Source organism: Quercus lobata, chromosome 4 (assembly GCF_001633185.2).
Source record: "Quercus lobata isolate SW786 chromosome 4, ValleyOak3.0 Primary Assembly, whole genome shotgun sequence".
NCBI lineage: Eukaryota > Viridiplantae > Streptophyta > Magnoliopsida > Fagales > Fagaceae > Quercus > Quercus lobata.
Genome location: NC_044907.1, coordinates 48,852,317 through 48,878,739, shown reverse-complemented (window position 1 = coordinate 48,878,739; position 26,423 = coordinate 48,852,317). Strand labels below are relative to the sequence as shown.

The 26,423-nt window shown below is 32.6% G+C and overlaps 2 protein-coding genes and 1 long non-coding RNA gene across 3 annotated transcripts; all 3 read right to left on the bottom strand.

Moving 5' to 3' along the window:
* Positions 1-4,744: 4,744 nt before the first annotated feature.
* Positions 4,745-5,570, bottom strand: LOC115987031. The gene is made up of 2 exons (XR_004090955.1): positions 5,441-5,570; positions 4,745-5,139 (listed from the first exon to the last, which is right to left on the bottom strand). It is a non-coding gene; the product is annotated as an uncharacterized LOC115987031 (long non-coding RNA).
* A 3,985-nt stretch (positions 5,571-9,555) lies between these two features.
* On the bottom strand, positions 9,556-10,241 carry LOC115985379. Its single transcript, XM_031108321.1, has 2 exons — positions 10,218-10,241; positions 9,556-10,080 (listed from the first exon to the last, which is right to left on the bottom strand). The coding sequence occupies exons 1-2, from the start codon at positions 10,239-10,241 to the stop codon at positions 9,556-9,558; spliced, it is 549 nt and encodes a 182-aa protein (XP_030964181.1).
* Positions 10,242-19,874: 9,633 nt separating this feature from the next.
* Positions 19,875-22,446, bottom strand: LOC115987030. The gene is made up of 2 exons (XM_031110470.1): positions 22,326-22,446; positions 19,875-20,160 (listed from the first exon to the last, which is right to left on the bottom strand). The coding sequence occupies exons 1-2, from the start codon at positions 22,394-22,396 to the stop codon at positions 19,908-19,910; spliced, it is 324 nt and encodes a 107-aa protein (XP_030966330.1). The 5' UTR covers positions 22,397-22,446; the 3' UTR covers positions 19,875-19,907.
* Between the last annotated feature and the right edge of the window lie 3,977 nt (positions 22,447-26,423).

Genomic DNA, 26,423 nt, shown 5'->3' with positions numbered 1-26,423 from the left:
CTGCTGTGGTGTCCCAGGAATGGTCTTCTCCATCCTAATTCCCTATGCAGCACAATACTCACTGAACCCTCCATCTATGTACTCTCCTCCATTATCTGACCTCAAACATTTTACTTTCAAACCTGTTTCTGTCTCAACCATGGCCTTCCACTTCTTAAAAGTTTCAAATACATCAGATTTATTTTTCAGAAAATAAACCCATACCTTTCTGCTTGAGTCATCAATGAAAGTGATGTAGTACCTTGAACCTCCAAGAGATGCAACCGGAGAAGGCCCCCGTAAATCAGTGTGTACTAACTCCAATTTTTCAGCCTTCGGTGTCCTGCCAGTTTTCAAGAAGCTCACCTTTTTCTGCTTTCCTAAGATGCAACTTTCACACATGTCAAAATCAATGGACTTCAATTCTGGTAGTTTTCCTTTTGACAGCAGCATCTTCATCCCTTTCTCACTCATGTGACCAAGTCTGCGGTGCCATAGGCTTGTATCAGTACTTGCATCAGCAACTGCAATTGTGTCTCTTGGACTTGAGATCATGTACAGAGTACCAGTTTTCTTTCCACGAGCCAATACCCTAGCTCCCTTTGTAACCTTCCAAGTACCACCAACAAATAGTATTGCATGTCCTTCATCATCAAGTTGTCCAACAGAAATCAGATTCCTCCTCAGGTCAGGAATATGTCGAATCTTCTCCAGTAACCAAACAGACCCATTGGGCAACAATATTCGAACATCTCCCATACCCACAACATCCAAGGCTGAACCATCAGCCAAATACACCTTACCAAAATCACCTGCAACATAATTCTGTATGATTTCTCGGTGTGGAGTGGTATGAAACGAAGCTCCTGAATCCAAAACCCAATCATCAAGTGGACTGTCTACTGCAAGAAGTAATGCATCTTGTACCTCTTCTGTTACAACATTAGCAGAATCATCTTCATTCTTCTTCTTAGGACTTTTGCATTGATTCCTAAAGTGACCTGTTTTCCCACAATTCCAGCATTGTACTTGTTGGCCTGATCTAGATTTACTTCTGTTCCGATTAGAATTTCTGGATTTTGATCTGCCCCGATTTGAATTTCTGTTATTACCTCTGCCCCTTGTCTCAAGGTTTAGGGCAGAACCAGATCTTGAGGTTTCGCCTGCATCTCTTCGGCGAATCTACTCAGCTAGAATTAAATCTCGTATATCATTGTACTTGAGCTTTTCTTTTCCTGTAGAATTGCTTACTGCCATTCTCATTGCCTCCCAACTGTTTGGCAAAGAAGCCAAGACGATCAGAGCACGAATCTCATCATCAAAATCAATTTCTACAGACGACAATTGATTTGTGATAGTGTTAAATTCATTCAGATGTTGTGCTACTGATGCATTCTCTGCCATCTTCAGATTGAACAGTTTCTTCATCAAGTGCACTTTATTGTTTGCTGACGGCTTTTCATACATACCAGACAAAGCCTTCATCAGATCTGCTGTGGTCTTCTCCTTTACAACATTGTGTGCAACAGACCTAGATAGAGTTAACCTGATAACTCCCAATACCTGTCTGTCAAGAAGAGCCCATTCCTCAGCCTTCATAGCCTCAGGTTTTGTCCCCAAAAGAGGCATATGCAATTTCCTCCCATAGAGATAATCTTCAATCTGCATCCTCCAATATGCGAAGTCTGTGCCATCAAACTTTTCTATTCCAGACGCCTTTCCTGCTTCCTCTGCCATTGCTCCCACTCAAACCTAACCCTAGGCTCTGATACCAGTTGTTGGGGAGATAAACACCTTGGGGAGCTTCCTTGAGTAATTAATATAACATATAGAGACACACTTTATCCAAAAGGCCTAAGCCCCAATGGGTATGTGCTCAATTATGTTATATTAACCACTCATTCTTCTTATATTTATTCAATGTGGGACTTCACTCACACGTGTAACCCAACAATCTCCCCCTCACGTGTGAGTCTCTGCTTCTCTGTGGGCTTCAAGACCTCTCTATGGGCCATGAACAAGTCCTACTTACTCCCCCTTGCCTAATGGGCTTTTCACTTCATCAATGCATCATCCATGAGTCTCTCGTACGCCATCCATGGGAACCACGTGTCAACCCCGCACGCACATCCATGGGAACCCCGCACGTCCATGTCCATGGGAACCTTGCATCACACCATTATTTAGCACCATTAGCAATATTCATTTGTTGGGCTCTTTTTTTTTCTTCTTCTCTTTTTTTTTTTTTTTTCTCCAGGATCTTTATGTGTGGGCTATTTAGGCTTTCTCTGTCCCCGCTGGATAGGGACCATGAACACCTCACCACCTTCGCCGCACACCACCATGGGCTCTGATACCACTTGTTAGGGAGATAAACACCTTGGGGAGCTTCCTTGAGTAATTAATATAACATATAGAGACACACTTTAACCCAAAAGGCCTAAGCCCCGCACACCACCATGGGCTCTGATACCACTTGTTAGGGAGATAAACACCTTGGGGAGCTTCCTTGAGTAATTAATATAACATATAGAGACACACTTGAACCCAAAAGGCCTAAGCCCAATGGGTATGTGCTCAATTATGTTATATTAACCACTCATTCTTCTCATCTTTATTCAATGTGGGACTTCACTCACGCGTGTAACCCAACAAAACACACGTCAAAGAAAATAATCACACGCACAAGACAATATTTACGTGGTTCGGCAATTTGCCTACGTCCACGGAGTTGCAGGGATTTCACTATTATCAGGGAAAATACAATAGTGCACAAGAACACTCTCAAGAAACCCAAATCCCAATTACACCCTAGCACTCTCTCACAGAAAAATAAGAATAGAAACTGACTGCCTCTCTATTCTCTATTTTCTCTCATGTGACTGCTAACTAGGTTAATTGGAATAACACATTTTTTCTTTTCTCTGCAATGTAGCCGCCTATCTCATAAAGCAATATATATATGTTACTTTATGTAAGTCGGTCAAGTGGGATTCTTTTTCAACTTGTATTAGGTCACCTTTTTGGCCGGATTGGGCTTGGTTGGCCCTTATGGGCTTGTGGCATAATTCAAGCCACACTAACAGATTTTACAACTCGTGTTCATTCCTTATGCACTGTTCATTCCTTATGCACTCATCTGTTTGATAAAATGCATCAATGATTACTATCTTCGCACATTTCTTTTATTTGAATTTGGATCATTGAGTTTTCAAACATTATTTTGTAAAAGCAAAGTAATATTGTTATTCGAAGAAAGTTGAAATTTACCTAAACTTTAAGCAGTAGTATTTTCATTGGATCTTGAAGTGGTATTTTCTTTGGATCTTGTGAATACCTATATTGAGTATATTTGCAGTGAGTGAATAATTTAGTTTCAAAATTTTTGTCTTTATTGTCTAATTGCTTCGTATCTGTTTTTGTAAAATTCTTACATTTATTTTTGCCTTTGGAATTACAAAATATGTGTTGTAAATCTTTGGGTCCAAGTTGTAATAATGTGCTTCAAGTTGCCAAAAACAAACAAAAATGTGCTTTTCAATTGTTAACAAAAAGAAAGGTTGATATGGTTTCTTATTCTGGTGTACAAGGACGAAGTGGCCAAGTTTAAGCTACTTTTGCAATTTGTTGATGTGCAATCTTATAAAATTGGTAGAAGGGAATGGAGGTTGTTGAATGCCAAATGGCTGATTTGGCATTCAACAATGGCTGATTTGGTTGTCCAAGTTGTTGGTTTCCAATGGCTGATTTGTTCACTTGTCTAAGATCATTTGTGACCTTGAGAAGTAAATGATTATACATGTAAATCTTTGATTGTAATATTATTCTAGAGAAATCTAATTGAATTATAGTAAGCAATCGTTTTCTATAAGAATGATGTGTTTTTCCTCTCAATTGTTGCTCCCTTTGTTTCTGTTAACTATTTGCCACAATAAATATTTGGTCTTGGCCAAGTGATCCCTTAGAGTGCGTTTGGGAAGCGCGTTTTGCGCTTCCCAAACGCGTTTGCGTTTCTGGAAATTTTTTTTTTTTTTTTTTTTTCCAGCGAATGAACAGTAAAAATACTGTTCATGTACTGTGCGGGAGACAAATTTTACTGTTCATACACTGTTCACGCACTGTTCATGGGACCCGCAATCACTTTATTCAGAAAAAAATATTAAAAATGGGTCCCACGGTACTATTTACACATTTAAAAATTATTTTGCTACAGTGTTTTTCAGTTTTCAGTTTCAGTTTTCAGTTTTCAGCTGTATCCAAACGGACCCTTAGTCACTGTTTTGTTAAGGGATCTAGGTTTTCTTTATACTTTTTGAAGAAGTAATAAAAGTTGGGAGATTTCTTTGTACATGGTTTATGAGAAATATGATATGAAAGTTTGCAACAACTGTAAAATAACAAGCAATCATGCAACTTACTTGAATTACTAGCTAGTTTTAACACTAAAAGGAGCTGGTTTTAACACAAAAGAAATTAGGATTGCAACAAAAAATGTTTTATACCAGCAATTACAACATTTAAATTTGAAAAACAAGGAATCACAACCACTAAAATGAAGGAAATAAAATAGCTAAGAACTGACACACTAGGACTTGAAAACAAGAGACTCAATAAACACAATTGGTTAAATTGACTTAACTGAATTAGAAAACGACTCCACCTACATGATAGACATCACACTAAACTGACTTCCATAACTCTCAGAAATGGTTCATAACACGCAACAATAGAACAACTATGTAACACCAAAATGATAACAAGGGTCTATACAAAAGGAGCTCAAATCTTGTGTTTTAAATGGTTCATAGAAGTTGATAAACTAATCAAACATTATTTATTCCACGTGGCTGAATATAAATCAACATTACAAGCAATTGATAAGCATTTTATGAGAATCTACCCAACACTGTAAGATAGCTAAAGCTTATTAAACCCGATCTAAACTAATATTGAAATACATGGGACTTCAGCTTCATCTCCTTACCAAAGTGGATGTGTTTAACTTGATCCCTATCAATATGTCCCTCCAAAAATGTTGCATAATTTGGTCTTGCATGCTTGCCGTGATAAACATGTAACAAATCTGATAAATAACATATACAAGAGCATCATTGTTTCTTTCTTCTTCAGCAAACCCAACAGAATAGAAGCATCTCATGCCTGCACTACCAAAAAAAAAAAATTATTATTACAAAGAATGAACCAAAATCTGAAAATTCCAAGTAAGCTTGCAAACTTTAGTTGCATCTAAAAGAAAAAATATTTAAATTGTAGAGATGAAAACGAGCAATTCTTCCATGAAAAATAATTAATGGCTGAAAATCAAGGTTTAACATTTTAATTTATACTATGCAAACATCCTAAAACCGTTTCAAGTTGCACTTTTCAAACACCATTTATGCAAAATTATCAAACACATGTAAATAATAATTTTTTTAATAAAAAAAAGTTATGCTCTCACATAAACCTCATTCGTGCCAAAGCTTGATATAGTATATTTCCTTTTTCCCCTTCTAAACCCCCTTGCCTAGAATCTCCACACAGCTAAACAATACCACCACAAATGACATCACAACACCCATCCATGAAAATTGCCAGCAATAGCATCTTTGTACGCCATTTTCCTTTTTCTTTTTTCTTTTTCTTTTTTTTTGCTGGCAACCTGTGGAGGTGGTGGAGGAGAAAGAGAGAGAGAAACGTAATTGAGAGAACAGTCCAAGTCAAACTTTTTTTTTAAGTTTAAAGATAGGTTTGGAAGGTAATAAGTAGTCATTTGGATAAAGTTTATTTTACTGAAAACTGAAAACAATAAAAAAATAATTTTTTTTTTTGTTTATTACTGTTTAGCATTGTTCATTGGCCTAAAATCACTGTTCATGGCCAATGAACAATGCATAACGCGCTGGACTAAAAAAAAAAAAAAAAAAAAGCCCAAAATGCAGACGCAGCTGCACTACCCAAACGGACCTTAAATGAGAGTAATTAATTAAATTCTAATCAGAATATTTATAATAATTATAATATTTTTTTTTCAACTATTGGATTTATTTAAATCTAATAATTTAAAAAATATGTAACTCTTTAGAAGTGTAACTTGAACCTCTATATATATATAATTGTCAATGCAATGATATCACGTGAGTGTTGGGGAGTGCGTTTTTCTATATTTATAGTAGTGATTGGTAATTAGTGAAGCGGGGACCAATGCTTATACGTGTCCCCATTCAACACACGTCTGACAAAAATCCTAGAATGTGCATATTCTAGAGGACTAGAACTATTGTTAAAGACAAACTATGTATGATATCCCATCAAAAAAAAAAAAAACTATGTATGATATCGTTAACATACAATGCCATGTGCAACATTTTTTTTTAGGTTTTATTAAGTTACCTGAAGTTAGATATTTTTAAGGGTTTGTAGGAACATACATAGTTTGTTGTGGATGCAACATATATGTTTACAGATAGGATTGACAAGTTGTGGAGAGCAGATAGGATTAAGGCTCAAAAGAGCTAGACGAGCGGTAAACTATAATGGGTCTTACAGGTCATTGAGAATATTGATATATTTGATGTTTGTTGTTTTATTTTTTGAGAATCGATGTTTGTTGTTATGCTAAGCATTATTTTTATGTACATGAAACAACCGCAAAACATTGGATCATCGAATAATGGGCCACATATGCCGATGGTCGAAAGTCTCTCTCTCTCTCTCTCTCTATATATATATATATATATATATATATAGTGACAGACATGCCACAAAGTGTAACTCTTTAGTTTTTTACTTTTTTTTTTTTTAGTGTTTTTAATGTACCTATTAATTATGTTTTACATGCCACATATTTCTTCGTACAAGTGTAGTATTAACTCCTTTTTTTTTTTTTTTTTTTTAACTTCATTACTTTTGAATTATACAATCTTTTTTTTTTTTTTTTTTGATGATGTGAATACTGCACTTATATTAAACTTCAAACCAAAAAAGATACATCATGGATTAAAGTTTGCTCAAGAAAGCAAGGACTAGCTTCCATCCAAGTTTCATAATCAACAATACCTAAAGCATGTTTTGCTAACAAATGAGCTGGACTATTACCCTGTCTTTTAGTGTGAGAAAAATCAACCTTTTAGCAAGACCCACAAGCCATTAAAACCCCTCTGACTATAGATTCCACAGCAGCAAGTGAATTAGATAGACCACTTAAAGCATTAAACAGAACCAGTGAATCACCTTCCAACGTAAAGTCATAGACACCAACGGGCCTTCATCTCAGCTTCCAGTGGACCCAACGAAGCATCAATCTTCTTGCTTATTGCAGCTACCACCTGACCATGCGAGTCACGGATTAAAACCCCAACTCTAGCTGATTTCTGTGCCGCAAAAACCGCTCCATCCACATTGACCTTATACTGTGTAGCAAACGGAGGAACCCAGGCCACCACATGGTTACGATCAAGGCTTGGAAAACCCACATTAGCTTCATTAAATTCCTGAAGATACTGCATCGCCGAGTGGACTAACTCCTTCCCATTTTTCTTCCTGCCACCGTGTCTAACTTCATTCCGATTGTGCCAAATCGCCTAAGCAATCATCACCACCGCTTTGGCCGAATCCTCATTTGAGTTCTCAAACATCAGTAACAGCCACAACATATCCTGAAAAGACTGAATCCTGTGCTGCTCAAAGCTAAAATGGAGCTTCGAATTCTGCCACACTTCCTGAGCTCAACGACACAACCACAACAGGTGTCCTTCCGATTCAGCTTCTACATTGCACTCATCACACCGATCATCGCGTATCATTCCACACTTCACCAGGTTCACTTTCATTGGCAAAATTCCTTTGACAGCTCTCCATGCAAAATGACGGACTTTATGAGGAATTTCCAAGCGCCACAACTGCCTCCAAAACTTACGGATTTTGCCATTATCTGAAATTGATCCACTCTGTTCAGTCCTTACTTGATCCATCGCTAACCTGTAAGCACTGCGCACACTAAACACACCATTAGAAGTAAGAGCCCAAATCAGCTTATCCTCTGGTAGCTGTAAGCTTATGGGAATGCTTTTAATCAGCTCTACTTCATAAGGTAGAGACACTGCATCCAAAGCTCCACCCTTCCAACCAGCCACATCCAGATCAATAAACTCACTAACCCTTGTATCGTCATGTAGGAAAAGCTTTGGTGAGACCACTTTGTGTGTTGATGAGGATGGAAGCCACCTATCCCCTAAAACCCGAATAGATTCACCATTCCCCACTGACCACCTAAGACCTTGCTGCACAATGGATTGAGCCACCATAATACTCCTCCAAGCATATGAAGGATTATGAACAAAATTATATGTTCTCTTTCACTTTTAAGTTGTATTACCTTCAAGCAAGCTAAATATTTTTAATATGAAAAAAAATTATATCTATAATAATTTCACAACAAATCATCAATAGCAAATTGATATTAGAAGACAAAAAAAAATAAAAAATAAAAAATAAATAAATGTTATTTCGCTAGAACCTAAATTTAAACTAACATAAATTTGCCAGTTAAAGCAAGTGACTGCTATTTTTTTTTTTTTTTCTAAACTGGTGTAAGTAAGATTTGGCTGCTCAAGACCAAACATTCAGCAAGTGACTGCTAATTTTTTATTTATTTTATTCTAAACAGGTGTAACTTGTAAGTAAAGAATCTACAATAATTTTAGAATGATAATACCACATGCTTAAAAAAAACAAAAAAAAAAAAAAAAAAAAAAAAACAAAGAAAAACAAAACAAAATGATAACACCGCATGATAGGTCATACGTCAGCAAACTTGTTAAAAATTACTTTATATTCTATCTTCCTTGGAATTTCCAATGCAATTCGCATCATCCCCCAATTCATTAAAAATAAAAATAAAATAAAAAATAAAAAAGTAAAAACTTTGAACTCATTCTAAGTGCATCCACAGCAGTGAAGTTAAAAATTTAGTTTTTTAGCTCTACCAAAAGTTATTTTATCTATTTTACCTACATACATGCTGCAACAGTAGATTTATTTTAACTTTTAACACAATAAAATAATATAAATATCACAATAAAATAATATATCTATTACAATAAAATAATATATCAACTACAATAAACAAAAATCACAACCACCTACAACCGCCACCGTTACCGCCGCTGCCACCGCCGCCGCCCACACGATAGCAAATAATCCTCTAGTGTTAACAAGTGATTTTTTTAACCCCAAATTATACTCATACATTTTTTTTTACTAAAACAATTTCTTAATTATCATGATAGCCTATTATTATCTCAATTGTCCGGAAGCAATCTTGGAACAATGTGAACTATGAAATAGAGGAACTTTATAAGAAAACATATAAAATAGAACACATATTATAGCAGGAACAATGTAGTCCATAGATTTACTCACATACATAACTCAAACCAAATTACAATAAAACTCACACATTCGCACAAGTTCCTATGACTCATGCGTCTCAACATATAAAAAAGAAAGTTCCTATGACTCGCCTTGCAATTGCCATAAATGTTCAACAAGGTCCAACTGGAGTTGAAAATGAATTTATCGGTCTCTAATGCATCTGTGCCTCTCAATGTATGACAAAAATTCATCACTTTGTTCACGTAACACTTGCAGAGGAGGATTATCCACTCCATCATTTTGTTCATAATCCAAGTCTACTACTTCATTATCATCCCGTTCATCTTCAACAATCATGTTATAGAGAATTATGCACGCTTTCATGATCTTTTGGAGTGTTTCAAGATGGAAAAATCGTGTAGGTCCACGGACAATTGCGAAACGTGCTTGAAGCACTCCAAATGCACGCTCAACATCCTTCCTACACGCCTCTTGGGCTGCTACAAATAATTTATACTTCTGTTCTGGTGGAGCTGGGATTGTTTTCACAAATGTTGCCCACTTTGGATATATGTCATCAGCAAGGTAATATTCTATTATGTAGTTATGACTATTAATTGAGTAATGTACTGTAAGAGCACGTCCTTCAGCAAGTTCATTAAATACATGAGATTGCTCTAACACATTAATGTTATTATATGACTCAGGAAACCCAAAAAATGCATGCTATATCCAAAGACCATATGATGCTACTGCCTCCAAAATAATAGTAGGCTCACGAATATGACCACAATATTGACCTTTCCATACAGATGGATAATTTTTCCACTTCCAATGCATGCAATCAATTGAACCTAACATACCTGAAAAACCTCAGCGTTCGCCATGAGCTAATAGTCTAGCAATGTCTTCATTGTTTGGCTTTCTCAAGTATTCCTCAGAGAAAACATCAATTACCACAGTAACAAATTTTTTCAAACTTTCTAATACAGTAGTTTCTCCAATCCGCACATATTCATCTATCAAATCACCTGATACTCCATACACAAGCATTCTAAGTGTAGCAGTTATCTTTTGTAATGAAGATAAACCAAGTTTTTTGACACTATTTATTTTTTGGACAAAGTAAGAGTCATGAGCTTCTACCTTAGATTGAATACGGAGAAAAAGAGAACGCTTTATCCAAAATCTCCTACGAAATAAAGTGGGTGGATATATTGGTGTGGGAGCAAAATAATCAAGAAAAAGCCTTTCATGGCCTAACAAATGATTACGTCGGATAGAATGATAATGTTTAGGTTGTGATGTTTTCATAACAAGTTCTTCGATTATCTCATTTTCATCTAAGTCATCAAGAAGGAACTTGCGAAACAAATAGTGATTCATGGATGCAACTTTCAAGACAATTAGAAATCAATAATTACTATAGATGCAAGATTAAAATCAAGTGACATAAGCCACAACAAAATGAATATAACCAATTCACGCACAAGTCACAACACAAACACATACATCTAAAAAAAACAATTTGGAAATACTATGAATGCTCATTGTTCATAGATTTATTCTAAGACATTTCATCTCAAAACCAAGCATATGATACTAGGAATGTTCAATGAATATAAATAATTGGATCAAAGACACTCATAGTGGCTATAATAGCAAGATATATAATAGCAATGTATATAATAGGCACTCATAGTGGTTGTAACACTCATAGTGGATCAAATAATAATTTCATTGGATCAAAGAATTATATCAATGCCTATCACAAGACCGAATGGAACTTAACAAAAGATAAAAAAGATTGCACTTCAAAGTCTTTGTTAGATTGCACTTCAAGTACAACACAAATACATACATCTAGTTTAAGATTAAAGTCAATAAGCTACTACAAAATACATAAAAGCCTAAGCTACATCCAAAATACAATCAAACCCATTAATTACGTGAACTTTGTTTTCCCATAATTTCCTCTTGGAGTTGTTCATAAAAAACTTATTGTATTCCGGTCAAGCCACTTGTATCTATCATCATGATTCTCTCCTCCTCTAACTTTTCTGTCATCTCAAATTTTTCTTCTCAATCATGATTCTTTCCTTCTCAATCTTAAGTTTTTCTTCCCTGCTTTCCTTCTCAATCGGAAGTTTTTCCCTCTCAATAAACATTTTTTTCCTCTTCCAACCGAGTTACATTCTCAATCAATTTCAATTTCTTGTTCAAATATTCCCCTACATCTTTTCCGGTGGCTTTGTTATTTCGGATGGCCTTTTCGGCCTTCCTACCAATAGGTCTCTCGAAATTGGAAGTGTCACCAGGTCTGGACCCACAATCCCCTTCGCTAATAGATATTGACTCTAGAGTTGGAGGCATGGATGATCTCAATCTAGCATTGTTAGGATCGGCAAACTTTGGTTGGTTCTTTAACATGAGCTAACAATGGTCAAGAAGAAAGGGTTTCTTGTGCTTCTCTAAATACAAAGCCTTCGCATTGGTAATCTAAAAAAAATTTTAAAAAATATAACATGATTAATATCTTCAAACTATTGGTGAATGGACATGTTAACACTATTGCAATATAATTTATACATTATCTTCTTCGGTTATACCACTTTTATGAAGTGCGTTAACTTGAGCCATACACCCGGTAAACTTATTTGTCTTTTCACTAATCGTTCCCCAACAACTTAGCAAGGAGATAACAGTACGTGTGGTACCGGATGTATTGTACTACATGAAGTATTCCCAAACTTTTTGACGAAAGGTATTTTGTGTAAAGGTATTTTGTGTTTGTTCATTACTGTTTATGGCATCAACACTAGTATTGAGCGATGCTACCACTAGGAGTTTATCTTCCTTTATACTAAAGTTAGAGTCCCGTTTTCCTTTTGTAGAAGAGGCATTTTCAACTTGAGGTGGAGGTGGGGGTGGAGAATTAGAAACTGACACAGGAGTATTTTGAGACGTTCCCAAAAATTGTGAGTCAATTTCTATATCCCTGTTCATGATACCCGTGATAAATGTTAGGTCTCTACATAACTCTGGGTCCCTACATGACTCCATAAAATTAGAAAAAAAAAATATAAACTTCCCTGCACACAGAAAATTCCCAAACTAACATTTATATCAAAACTTAAAACACTTAGAATTATAACAATAGTACATGATTATGCATAAATACTTAATTTGACATGTAGCTTAATCTCATTAAAATGACCACAAGAAATCCTTTTTGTGTGTTTCTCTTTGTGGTTTTGTGCAACACAACAAATTACAGAGACAACAAAAAATGTAAACTTCCCTGCACAAATTACAAAGACTACAAGAACTTCTATTACAAGAAAACCACACAACAAATTCCTGCAAACAGAAAATTCTCAATACATTTCAATACAAATACATTCTGTCCATTCCAATACAAATACATTCTGTCCATTCAGATGTTATACCCAACAAAAACAGCAAAAAAATCTCATAGTGCCAAATCAAAAATCACATACCTCACACAGTTCAACATCATTGCAAACCATCCTACGTAGTGCCAACTGCCAACACACCATATCACATAGCTATATTTTTCACATAACACCAAGTGTATACAAAGGTTTTTTTTAATTTTGCCGACAACACACCATTTTTCACCACAAAATAACACCATAACATTGCATGATGACACAAACCCATAAAAATTAAGCCAAAACAACAAACACCCAAATGAAAAAAATCACTAATTCATAAAAAAAATATAAAATAAAATAAAAAAGAAGATGAAAAAATTCACTGACCTGAAGTGGATCAGCTGGGATGGTGAGGTCTGAGGCGATCTAAGAGAGATGGGCGGCTGAGACTGCGTCGGTCTAAGGCGATCATCGACTGGGACGGTTGGTGGGTCTAAGGCGATCGACGGTTGGGATGGCGGTGGGTCGAGCTTCGGCTAGGACGACATCGGTCTGAGAGCTTAAGCTTGAGAGCTTGAGAGCTTGAGTTTCAAATGAGATGGTGGGTCGGTCGGCGGTGGTAAACAGAGAGGTGAGAGTTTGAGAGAGTGAGCTTGAGAGATGAGAGCTTGAGCTTGAGTTTCAGGTGAGATGGTGGGAAGGGCCGGCCATGGATTGAGAGATGGTGAGAGTGAGCTGGAGAGTTTCAGAGAGGTGAGAGCTTGAGAGATGAGAGCTTAAGAGAAATTTCAGATGGGAGCTTAAGAGTGACACTGAGAGAGAGCACGGTGAGATGAGAATAAAAGAAATGAAAAAAATAAACAAAGTAGTATTATTTTAATCCAGGGGTGAATAAATTTTTTTTTTTTTTTTAGATGTCTACTACAGTGCACATTTTTTTTTAGATGTCTGCTACAATGCACATCTATAGATAGATGTGCACTATAGCAGTTCGGCTAAAAATTATACCTATGCCTCCACTGCTGCATGGCCGTTTTTGGTATTTTGGTGGAGCTAAAATAGCATTATAGTTATTTAGCTCCACTGCTGTAAATGCTCTAAGAGCATTCACATGGGCGATTCTAAAAATTTTAGTATTAATATTTTAAAAAATTATTTTATCTATTATACCATCTTATTCTAAAATATATCTAAAATCAATTTTTTTTTTTTTTTTACCATTTCGTTTAAAATAATATAAACTACTCATTAAAATAATAAAAAACAACCGCACAAACCACCTTCTCCACAACAAGCATTAAAATAATAATATTTTTTAAAGATTGGAGCTAAAGTGAGCTTTCAAAGATGAAAGCTCACTGTAGCTCAATTGCTATTTTTTTTTAAAATGAAATGTTTGTTGTAGCTTGCCTTTTGGTGCTTTAGAGACTAAAATAGGATTATAGCATTTATACACTCTTTGATACAATTGCTCTAAGTCCTTAACCAACAAAGCTCCCTGGAAATTGTTCTGGTAAATAATTGATGGGAAATGCTAACCGATACTCTTAGAACAATGGTTAATAATCCATTTAAAGAAAGTTTTATGGGAAAAGAAAAAAAACAATTAATATTTTGACAGTTTTTTCAATTTCCCATAAAAGTGGTGTCAAAATTTTCTTAAAATGGATTGTTAACCATTGCCCTAAGAACACTTATTAGCATGACCCATACTTCATTATAGGGTATTGAAAAAAAATAATTTTAATATTAGAGCATGTATCATTATGGTCTTCCAAATCATTTTACTTACACTTTGGTTGGTTGTAGTTAGGGGAAGGGAAGAGAAAGGAAAAGAAAGAGGGAAGGAAAGGAGAGAAGAAATTGTAGGGAAAGTTAGCTTCCTTAGGTGTGTTTCGATACCTGAAAGAAAGGAAAGAATTTCATTCATTTCCTTTGTTTGGTTTATAAAGGAGAATGAAATGAAGTCTGTAGATTTTTACCTTTATACCCTTATTTTTACCTTTATTTGTCTTGAGTAAGTAATGTTTCAATTTTGAACTTTGAAATTTGTTTTTAGAGACATAAAGGGTATTTCAGTTAAAAACTTTAAATCAAGCCCACTATATTTCATCCTACTCCGGCCAATTTTGGCAGACAAAAAGGAGTGGGCCCAACAGAAATACAATCCATCATTTTTATCAATTCTTTCCTTTCATCATTGTAACCAAACAGCGGAAATTTGATCATTTCCTATCTAATTCTTTCTCTTCTCCCCTCTTCCCCTGTATCCAAACAAAGTGTTAATCTATATTGCCAAAATTCAAGATCTCTCAAGAAGCACTAGGTTACAACAAGATGGTCTTTGTCACTCTACTTGGCACATGTCTGAATCAAATTTATCTATTGATGATTTTTTAACCTTTCATATTAAATGAGACCGCAGCCTAAATATTAACCCTTCATATTAAATGAGGCTGCCTACATCCCAAGATTTTTCCTGATGCTCTTATGGGTTTTTTTACATTAAAAAAAAAAAAAAAAAAACCCACAACCATGCACATATTACAATGCCTATATATATTACACCAATACACAATGTGTATTACAACCACACATACATCAAAAGACAAATATTATAAAGTCCACAATAGTTCCAAAATCCTAGCATGATAACGAATACATCAAAATAAAATAACAAAAGTCCACATATCGCCCAAAAAAAAAAAAAAAACTATTTCAATGATATCATCTACATACTTGCCTCAAGGTGCGAAGTAGTACCTGCCATAAAAGAAGGAAGGGGGAGGGGGGGGGGGGGGATGTCACAAATAATGATCATTTTCTTACTAAAGCACTATAAATGAAAGAAAAATTGAATCAAAGTAAAGTTTCACTTTCACATCTTTCTCAGCAAAGGTTTACAATGATGTTTTGCCTTCTCAATTAGTTTCATTAAAGACAACACATTTGCAATATCATAGAGTCACCTTAGTTTTGCTGCAAAGATCAAACACCAAGATGTTAGTAAAGAGTTTCAGCTCCATTTCAGTCAGCGGTAAGAACTCAATTTGGTCACAATCTAGTTTTGTTTTTGCTTGGTATTTCTCAGTTAATGCGCCAGCGAAACCATTATTTCCTTAATGTGCAAGGGCAACAGTTAGGCATATTCACCAAACTGCACAACCGCACCCAAACCCGTAAAATGAAGTAATTGCATCGCATTGTGTGGTGTGGAGTGTAGTTTAATAATAAGAAAACTGAACAAAACCGTACTGCATTGCACCTATATATATTTGTTTTATGTTAAATATATATATTAATAATTTAAAATTATATGAAGTAAATTACTAGCTTAATGTTAGTGCATTCCAGTTTCATGTCAAAACGACTTCGTTTTGGTTAAATACAAAATTAAAAGTTCAAAACATCATTCACTTCTCCATCTCACACTCTCACAAAATCAAAAGTTCAAAAGTTTAATATTTTGTTTTGTTTTGTATACCCTATATATTAGTGATACTTTTAGTTTACTGTCAATTTGTCATGGATTTTTTTTTTTTTTTTTTTTTGTCTTGTATATGTTTGTGTTACATTCTTTATTACACAAGTTATATATATATATATATTTTTTTTAAATACTATCATATTGTCATAATTATTAATAGTAAATTAGAAATTGGTCATGACATTTTGAAAATATACCATCTAAAAACTGATCAAATCGCACCTTGTACACCGCACTGAAACTCACTGCATTGTACATGTAACCACAAAATTGAGATGCAATTTAGTGCTTAAAATGACCCAAAATCGTACCAAACCACACTACGAACACCCCAAGCAACAACTAATCTAAAAGTTGGTCTATCTAGAAAAAATTATAAAAGGAGGTCATGTTAATCGAAATTCCGATTTATTATTATTCTAATTTGGGTTTATGTTTGTATATTGAATTGTTCAAAAAATATTGTTATCTTAGAAGACTATTACTTTAATCGAGCCAAGAAAAAAAGAGAGTACATTATTTTGTTTTCAAAAATTGAGTTTATTTTGTTTTGAGTAAATTTATTGTCTCATTAAAATATGTGATCTCACTACTTTTTCAGTTTTTCTTATATTTTAATGAGGTGATAAATTTATTTGGTACACAATTGCTTTCATAAGGCTTCATTACAAATACTTTTTTATAACCACTCAAAAATGTGGGATCAAAATTTTGTGTAATTGACTTAATGAATTTTTTGTTTTCCAAATTGAAAAAGGTAATTTTATCAACTAAAAATGCAATTGGCTTTTTATTTTTGAATTATTATTTATTTGCTTTCTTAACGACAATTTTTAACAAAATTATATGGAAAATCTAAATTGAATAAATTTGAATTTTATAGAATTCAATTGAACAAAAGTAAAGTTAGAAGTATTAAATGAATTTTAGACAAGTTTAGAGGGTGCAATTTGTATTTTAGCCTTAAAAACCTCATAGAAAATTAATCTAAATTTACTTTAAAAGAAAACACAATATTTTTTTTTTTGTTTAAAGTTTCGAATTGTTTAATTTTGGCTCTTTAGGTTTTAGAATTTGCATTTTGGTCATTTATGCTTGATTTTATTTTCATATTGGTCATGTCCATTTCTATTAGTATTCTGGTGACACTTAACGTTATATGAGTAATGAGTTTTAATGGTTGTTTTGTATTTATCACTTAACATTGACAATAAATAAATATAAAACAATCAAACTCAAATATCCTAATTAAATATAAATAAAAATGAAGCATAATTAACAATGAACACTTACCATGAACTTATTAAAAAAAAAAAAAAAATTACCATGGATTTGGGAGGTAGGTTGCACTTGAACTTGGCACGAACAATGCCCTGAGGCCTAGTCACTTTGCCCCTAAATGATAGTGGGTACTTTAATCATTTAGCAACAGGCATGTCTTAATCATTGACTAATTACTTGCAGAAAAGAATATGAAGTTATGGGACATATTTTTTGTTCTAGTTCATTAATATATCTACTAGTTCAAGAACTTAAAAACAACCTGGCATTCCTTAATCATTGACTAATTACTTGCAGCAAGGAATATGAAAGCAGATATTATAGAACATACTTTTTTCAAAATGTGAAACAATAAATTAAGAAAATATCTCTTTCTTTTTTACATTATTTTCGTTGTAACTTGGGCACTAATGATCTAGAAAAAACAAATTTGGACGTTTGATGATAAGAAACAATATTTAACTATAAATTATTTCAAAAATCATGGAGTATGTCATTCTTCCAAATCTTAAATTTACCCTAACTTTTATAACCAATCCCAGTAATAATATTTCTCCTATTTCTATCCGAAATTTGGAGTTAGCAAAAGAAAGTAAGAAATCTACTCTACTATCAAGGAGTAGGATTTCTTATAAGTGTTTAACTTTTTGCCTTCTATCAGAATTCATAAATGTTGAACCTGAAGGCTTGTCCGTTATGGCGTGATGTCCTTGTTCAACTGATTGAGAATTTTGGCTTAATGGCGTATAATTCAGAGGCACGAAGTCACCAACCGTGTAGGAAAAAAATAGAGGTTCTGGAACCATGTGAATTGTGAAAATGGCATTAATATTATTACTAGGGTTATCAACACTTATATACAATGAACAACTACAATCTATCAACAATAGACCTAAAATTTAAAGGCCTAATTAAGGCTACAATTATAAAGAAGTATATTATTATAATTATAAACTATAATCTAAAACTTTAAATAGTTATTAAACCTAACCTGACCCAACTCAGTTGAACCGATGACCTAGTGAATTGATACTTAAGTTAGTCTATAAGTTTAATTGGACTACCTACACAATTATAAATCCAGAAAATCTGATAAGTTTTTTTTTTTTTTTGGCAACTCATGTAACTTGGACGGGTTACCATGACCCCTTCCAAAGTTGTAGTTTTGAATAAATTTACTCTGTATGGCTTTATTGTCATGCTATATATTGAATTTAGTGGGCAATGAAAACAAGAAATTTTATAATTAAGTTAATGCTTGACTTTTCTATAAAGATAAAATTTCAAGTTTTGACTTAGAACATAATCTAGGAGATTAAAGTATTTAACCTGACCCAACTCAGTTGAACCGACGACCTAGTGAATTGATACTTAGGTTAGTCTATAAGTTTAATTGGACTACCTACACAATTATAAATCCAGTAAAATTTGATAGTTTTTTTTTTTTGGCAACTAATGTAACTGGGACGGGTTACTATGACCCCTTCCAAAGTTGTAGTTTTGAATAAATTTACTCTGTATGGCTTTATTGTCGTGCTATATATTGAATTTAGAGGGTATTGAAAACAAGAAATTTTATAATGAGGTTAATGCTTGACTTTTCTATAAAGATAAAATTTCAAGTTTTGGCTTAGAACATAATCTAGGAGATTAAAGTATTTAGTGAGATATGCAATTTGCATAAAATATACAATTTAATGACATTCTTTTATTTTATAATAGGTGGCTTGCTTTAAAAACTTAAATTTAATTAGTAATTTTGGCATCCCATTTTTTAAATATTCATATTTATTTTACTACTCAAACTTATTTTTACATTTATTTAAATCCACTAAACAATGCCACTCAATTGGTGATCCACACTGGTTGGACCAGTAATCAATGAGCCGACCATTATAACGGGTTAACGTCTAGTCTAAATTAATAACTATTCTTTCAAGTTTCAAGTGCAGTAGTTGGCCAATAGAATATATATTGGAAGGGACAGGAAATCGAGGCTGTGTGGGCCACAGAATATGGCGGCTGTCCTAATTATCATTGAAAGGATTCTCAAGCTGCATGTGTGTTCCCACCTATTATTAATTACTGAAAAAAGTTCCCATCGTTAATTAAAAAAGAAAAAAAAGTTTACACAGTTAGATCGTGCATGATTGGATCAATACGGTGATATTGATTAAAAAGTGTATTTTGTGAAAATATGTATACATAAATAGGTATGTAAAAATATATATAATATTATTTAAATACTAAAAACCCTATCCAACCTATAACATTTTTTTTCCACAACATTAAACAAAAAGATACAGGGAATAACGAAGTAAATACATTACTATAAAGCACCATGAACCCTCTGACCAGCACTAGTCATCTCAAAGTTGCAAATAGAATCATGGCCCGTGTGTGATTGGATTGGGGCCAGAAGGTGTGACTGGACCTCTATGAAGTGGAAGATATTCACCACCATGAACCCTCCTCTGACCAGCACTACTCATCTCATGGTTTCCAATGTGGGGAGGGGAATACATAGCTGGCGGACCTCCAGCGGGAATCTCGACCGGTGCCTCAAAAGTTGAATTGGATAAGGATTTATTCTTCTTCCCCTCCACCTCCATGCTTGGATTCAGAGGCCTAGCATCAGATCTAAAAAAAAAAAAAAAAAAACAATATTACTATAAAGCACACCAAAAAAAAAGTTAAATAAAGAGATAGTTGGATATATATATAGAGTTAGGTTCAAGTTATACCTGGTGTAACTCTAAGTAATGTTACACCATTCAAAATTTTGTAATTAGATATGAATATTGACAAATCTACCGCTAAATTATATTATCTTCATATATTCTTTATACTTACAAAATTTCAAGGTGATCAAATATTAATAGCCATGTAATCATTTAATTGTTAAAATTCAAGTTTTTGTAGTTTAAAATAATACATAAAATATGAGTTTATGGATCAAATGGTAAATAACACCCGATTGATATGAAAATTGACATGCATATTAAGAACATATAAAACATGTAATTCAACGGTTGGATTTTCAAAATATTAATTCAATAACAAGTTATTGGGTGGTGTAACATTACTTAGAGTTACACCTGGTGTAGCTCTTGTAAAGTTATACATTTTTACACCGTAGATTTCTAAAAGATCTAACGGTTAAAAAAGACATCATTAAATACTATTACTTTCCACCTTATTACCTAATTAATACTAGCATTCTCTCTCTGTCCTTATTTATTGCTTTCCACCAAATTATATTTTCTTCAACATAATCTAACAAATATACATATATATATATATATGCTTTCCACCAAATAATACATATACGCTATGTTAAAAAAAAATTTCCTCTCTCTTTCAAATCTCTTGAAATGTATTTAAAATTGTTCCAAATGGCAAAGCACAAACAAAACTCAGCCAAGTTTCCTTGCACGACTTGGCTAGCTTAAATAATAAATATAGTGAAAATGGGAAACCAATTTTCTTTTTTGTTTTTCCCCCAAACCCCACTATGAAGAAAGATAATCATTTCTTAAGATACCATATCCATATGCAACTCGGAACAGAATACATATGCTATGTTAAATATTTGAAACTTCCAGGTTCCAATTTGTTTCAAGTGATTGAGTTTTATGGAAAGTTCCAATTTGTGCTTTGCCATTTGGAACAATTTTAAATACATTTCAGGAGATTTGAAAGAGAGAGGGAAAAAAATAATAATAATAATAATTACCCGAAATTTCTAGCCTAATTTTATTGAAAAGTTTAATGAAATTTATTTACTTGAAACAGGTTGGAACTTTGGAAGTTTGAAAATGTTTAACGTAGCATATATATATTATATTTGGTGGAAAGCATATATATATATATTTATATATATTTTGTTAGATTGTGTTGAAGTCTTGAAGAAAATATTATTTGGTGGAAAGCATGCAACAAATAAGGAGAGAGAAAATGTTAGTATTAATTAGGTAATAAGATAGAAAGCTATAGCATTTAATGGTATTTTTTTTAACTATTAGATCTTTTAGAAATCTATTGTGTAAAAAATGTGTAATTTTACAAAAGTTACACTATGTGTAACTTGAACCCATCTTATATATATATATATATATATATATATATATATAGATAAAAGACCTTTAGAAATTTTTTTAACCAAATCTGTTATAAGTTCATTGTTAATGCTTTAACATGATGTGGACTCGTTGGGTATATGGAAAGATATAATACAAAAGATTTTTTTTTTTTTTTGAGGTAATTAACTTTTGTTGAATAGGTCAACTATGATAGATTAAGAAATGTCTAACTATGAACTGCTGTTTCTTCTTATTATGTTATAAAATATTCTTTTATTTAAATAAGAGTAATTTTAGAGATACATAAAATAGTACATCTTTAATAGGTCACTGATCTTATTATAAAAGATTATTTTATTTAGATAAGAGTAATATTATGAATTCATAAAATAGCACAATTTTGTGTCAAAACTCTCATAAATTATAAGTGATAGAGGCGTGATAATGGATCTATATGGAGACATATTTTTACCACTCAATGAGGGATAAAACGTTGAAGATACAAAATTTTAAATCCACCAATTAGAACCTTTTTTGTAGCTGATGTAACTTGTAGTTCCTGCGCACTGATGAGCTTGTTTCTTTTGTTTTAGAACTTGGGTTTGTTCTGTTGTAGTTGTACGTTGAGTTTGGAGTTGTATTATGGTCCATGTTTTAACAAAAATCGTTCATTCATATAAAAAATAAGAAAAGATAGCATAGAAGGGTATTGAATAAACTTACAGAAGATGAAGGAGAAATACAACCAAAAGGACGAGGGACAAGCATTGAAGCCGTAGCTCAGACCGATACATTTTTCTCTGTAATTAAGAAGAACTTGGACATCAATAGCTTTCTTTGTGCCATAAAGATAAATAAGAATAATTGTTTCATAAAATTATCAAATATTCACGGTGCATATAACCAAAGACATGCAAGAAAACAATGAAAATTCACAAAAAGAAGTGATTCTAAGCTCCCTAGCGAACTGTGATCTCGAAAATCCTAACAATTTACAAAAAATGGGGCGGTAGAATAGTATTGCTCAATTCCAATTGACCACGTTGCATGAGAGCATGAGGTGGGCAAGCGTCAGCTGTACGGTTGGTCTAAAGTATATTATTATTATACTTTAAATATAATATCAATTTAAATATATTATTGTAGCCCTCTTAGATACTATTATTATTGTGGCGCTGGACTGAAGGTTTATCTAATACAAATACAAATTCTTTGTATATCGATTATAATTTGTTACGCGTGTGTGTATATATATATATATTTATGTTTTTAAATAAAATAATTGAAGTTTGAAATTAAATAAAAAAAATGAACCTTATCAAATTATAATCAATAGTTAAAAAAATAGAACACAAAAAATATAACTTGTTTTACAACATTTATTGCCTTCAAACATGCTTTTCATAAATTATCGATTTCAAATATGCTTATTGACTTTAGGGCAACATTTATTTACTCAAAAAGGAATCTTATCCAATTTTTTTCTAGAGTAATGTATTTTTTTTTTCATTAATTTATTATTATTATTATTATTTTTAAAAAAAAAGTATGATAAGAGCTGGTGACTTAGTCCGTGGTAGACTTAGTACTTGCAAACCGCGAGGGGTTTAATGCTCTCATAAAATATTTTGTGCTCGTGCTCTAATTCAGAAAAATATATATATATATATTTATATCAAGCTTAATCTCCTACATCTAACTCTTATCTTTAAAAAAAATAAGAACCAATTGATATTGAGCTAAACTTTTTCACTTTTAAGAGCTATTGGCTGCATGTTAACAAGATCCAATTTAGTATTCATTTCTTAAAAAAATATTATAAATAATTTTGTTTATTTATTTTTCCTATCTGGATTTCGGTTTAACCCTCTTCTTCTTCACAATAATTTTTTTTCTAATTATAATTTTTTTTGTCAATAACTGAGATTTAAAGTTGTTTTTTTACAACTTTAAATTTTAGTTATTGACCAAAAATATATAAGCCACCAACACCACTTGTTTTGCTTCCCATCTCTATATACCTACTTTTTGCTGACATGTTTAATCGCATGTTGTCGGAAATGAAATTGATACTGCGGGTCTTGTCGGTTTGAATAAGGAATTAAATTGATTCGTTATCATAAGTGGGCCCCGAGCATGCATACATAAAAAAGTCTTTCTTTTTCTTTCAGAGTCAGCTATGGCCCAAGCTCTTCAGTCAAACTTTGAAAAAAATTGAAAAATGGTCTGATCAGATACTCTTACTAAAACGGTGGATAAAAGTAAAAAAGAGTTGAAATAATATAGTAGAATTATAAAGAGTAGTACTGTATAATTTTTAAATAATAATAAAAATAAATTAAATAGTAAAATAATTTTAATATTTTATTGGTATTCAAACATACAATAAATTTTTTTAAGATTTTGTTAATGTGTTTTAGGAGCACACAATAATTTTTATTTTTAAAAAAATTTCAGAAATTTAGAAAGTATTGATTTTTTTTTTAATTTTCAATAAAATATTTTTAAAAATAGATGGTTTAATGTGTGTCCTTAGAACACAAATTAAGAGGATTTTTTTTTCTAAGTCAAGTTCAGCTGTTTTGTGGGGTGTTCGGATCTACCCAGATGTATTAATTATTGGGCACTTATTGGCTTTATTGCTAAAAAAGCGTATATGAGTATGATTACAATATAATTAAGTCAACTGTTTATCCCCAGAAAAATCCATTGCCACCTTCGTATTAGGGAATCACCTTTACTTCCAGAAAAGTCAAAAGTTGCATTATTTAAAAAAAAAAAAAAAAAAAAAAAAAAAAAAACCTTTTCCCAAACAAAATAAAAAGTTTAGGATGACAAAAAATATATTCACATAATAACTTTTGATGAATTATTAAAACCAAGTGACTCAAAAAAAATATTTCCATTAAAACCCAGAGACCCATAAATTAATATATCAGATAATATCTCATAGTACAAAAATTATAATATCTTACATTCACAAATTATAAGATTTGAAGCAAAATTCAAAAGTAATTAAAAAAAATCATCGAGTACAAACTTGACCCAAAACAAAACAATCAAACATAATTATAAGTGATACCAAAAAACCCAACCAAGTTCGTCCCAAAATACGTAAACCACAATAATTAAAACACCAAAATCCCAGCTAAAATAAGAGACAAAACCAAAACCAAAATATTTTAATGATTTTTACAATCAGATTTAGAAGCTATCTAAAAAAAAAAAAAACATGGTATAAAGCTACAGTTTTAGAAGCTCAAACCAAATCCTTTCGATAGATACTTCACAGATCTGGAACAACAACAACAACAATATTAACAATCTAAACCATCCAAATAATTTTTTTAAAGGAAAATAATATCGTAACCTGTTAACGTTAAAACATATATATATATATATATATATATATAATATAGAAGATTCAAAGAAAAACAGACTGAATCTAATAACCGAAGAATCAGATAAAAGGCAGCGAGAGATCGAACCTGATGTGGGAGACTGAGAGAGCTGCGCCAAAACCCTAGCCGCCGAGAGAGAGCCAAGACAAAGAGACGAGAGCTGTGTAAAATAGCCAAGACAAAAAGACGAGGGCTACACACGGCAGGGTTCGTGTATTTATAGCAAGTCTGGATGTGTCGAGTTTACTATAATAGCCTCTGCGTGTTGCTCAAGTTTGGGAGCGTGATTTTATTGAAAAGCGCGTGTTTTGTTTTAATACAAGAGCTGACTGCTCTGTTGATTGTTGTGACTATGGCTATTAAGATTAGGTGTAATATTTAGAGGGTTGTATCTGATGAAATTTTTATAAAGGGTTGAGGTTGATAGTTGTAAAAAATAATTTTTAATCTCAATTATTAATTAAAAAAGTTAAGAAAAAAATTAAAATAGAATAAAAAGTAAAACTTATAAATGTAAAAAGTAAAATTATTTTGGAAGATATTATAAGGTGAATTACACCCGGTGCAATACCCTAGTATTGCAACGGATCCTAATCCATGTTGATGGTATTGGTGTTTGACATACACGTGCTAGAAATTTGCATTTAAAATTGTGGTTCCCGTTACTTGTGGTTGCTGGTCATGGGCTTGGGCTAATGGAAAAGCCCACTAGACTCTTGAACTTATAGAGGATTTTTGTTTTTTTTTTTAAATAATATAAAAAAATTTTAAAAATTGAATCGAAAATATTTTTTAGAAAATTATTTTTATATTATATTTTTTTTCTCCAACTTTTAAAAATAATTTTTAAAACACTGAAAGCAAAAAATGATGTTTGGGAGATCATTTTTATTTTTTATATATATATTTTTTAAAAGTTTACAAAAAAGGTAAGGGTAGAATTTGTAAATTACCCTTTTTTTTTTTATAATGATAAGGATAGAGCTCATGTGTTTTTTTTTTTTTTTTCGATAATAATAAGTTTTACATTTGGAGTATGAGATTTTTTTTAATAAAAATAAGTTCCATTAAAATCGTTTTCTGTATTTTAAAAATACCCTCTCATTTGATTTCAAAATCTTAATCTCAACAAAGGAAATAGAATACAATTTTCTAAAACAGTATTTAAACTTTAGCACCACTTCTCATGAAGCTTCAATAGGATTAATGTCATTCATAAAAAAAAATAAAAAGGATTAATGTCACTAACTTATTGAGCGTGGGATTTTTTTGGACTGAAAGTGATAGACTTGAGCATAGGATTTGAAGTTAGGTTTAACTTAAATGAGGTGGCAGTGTGGCACATATACGTGGATCCAGACACTCAACCCCACACGCCGGCCTCATCTGTCTACTTTCTGGAGTGCTGTGCCGCCAACCA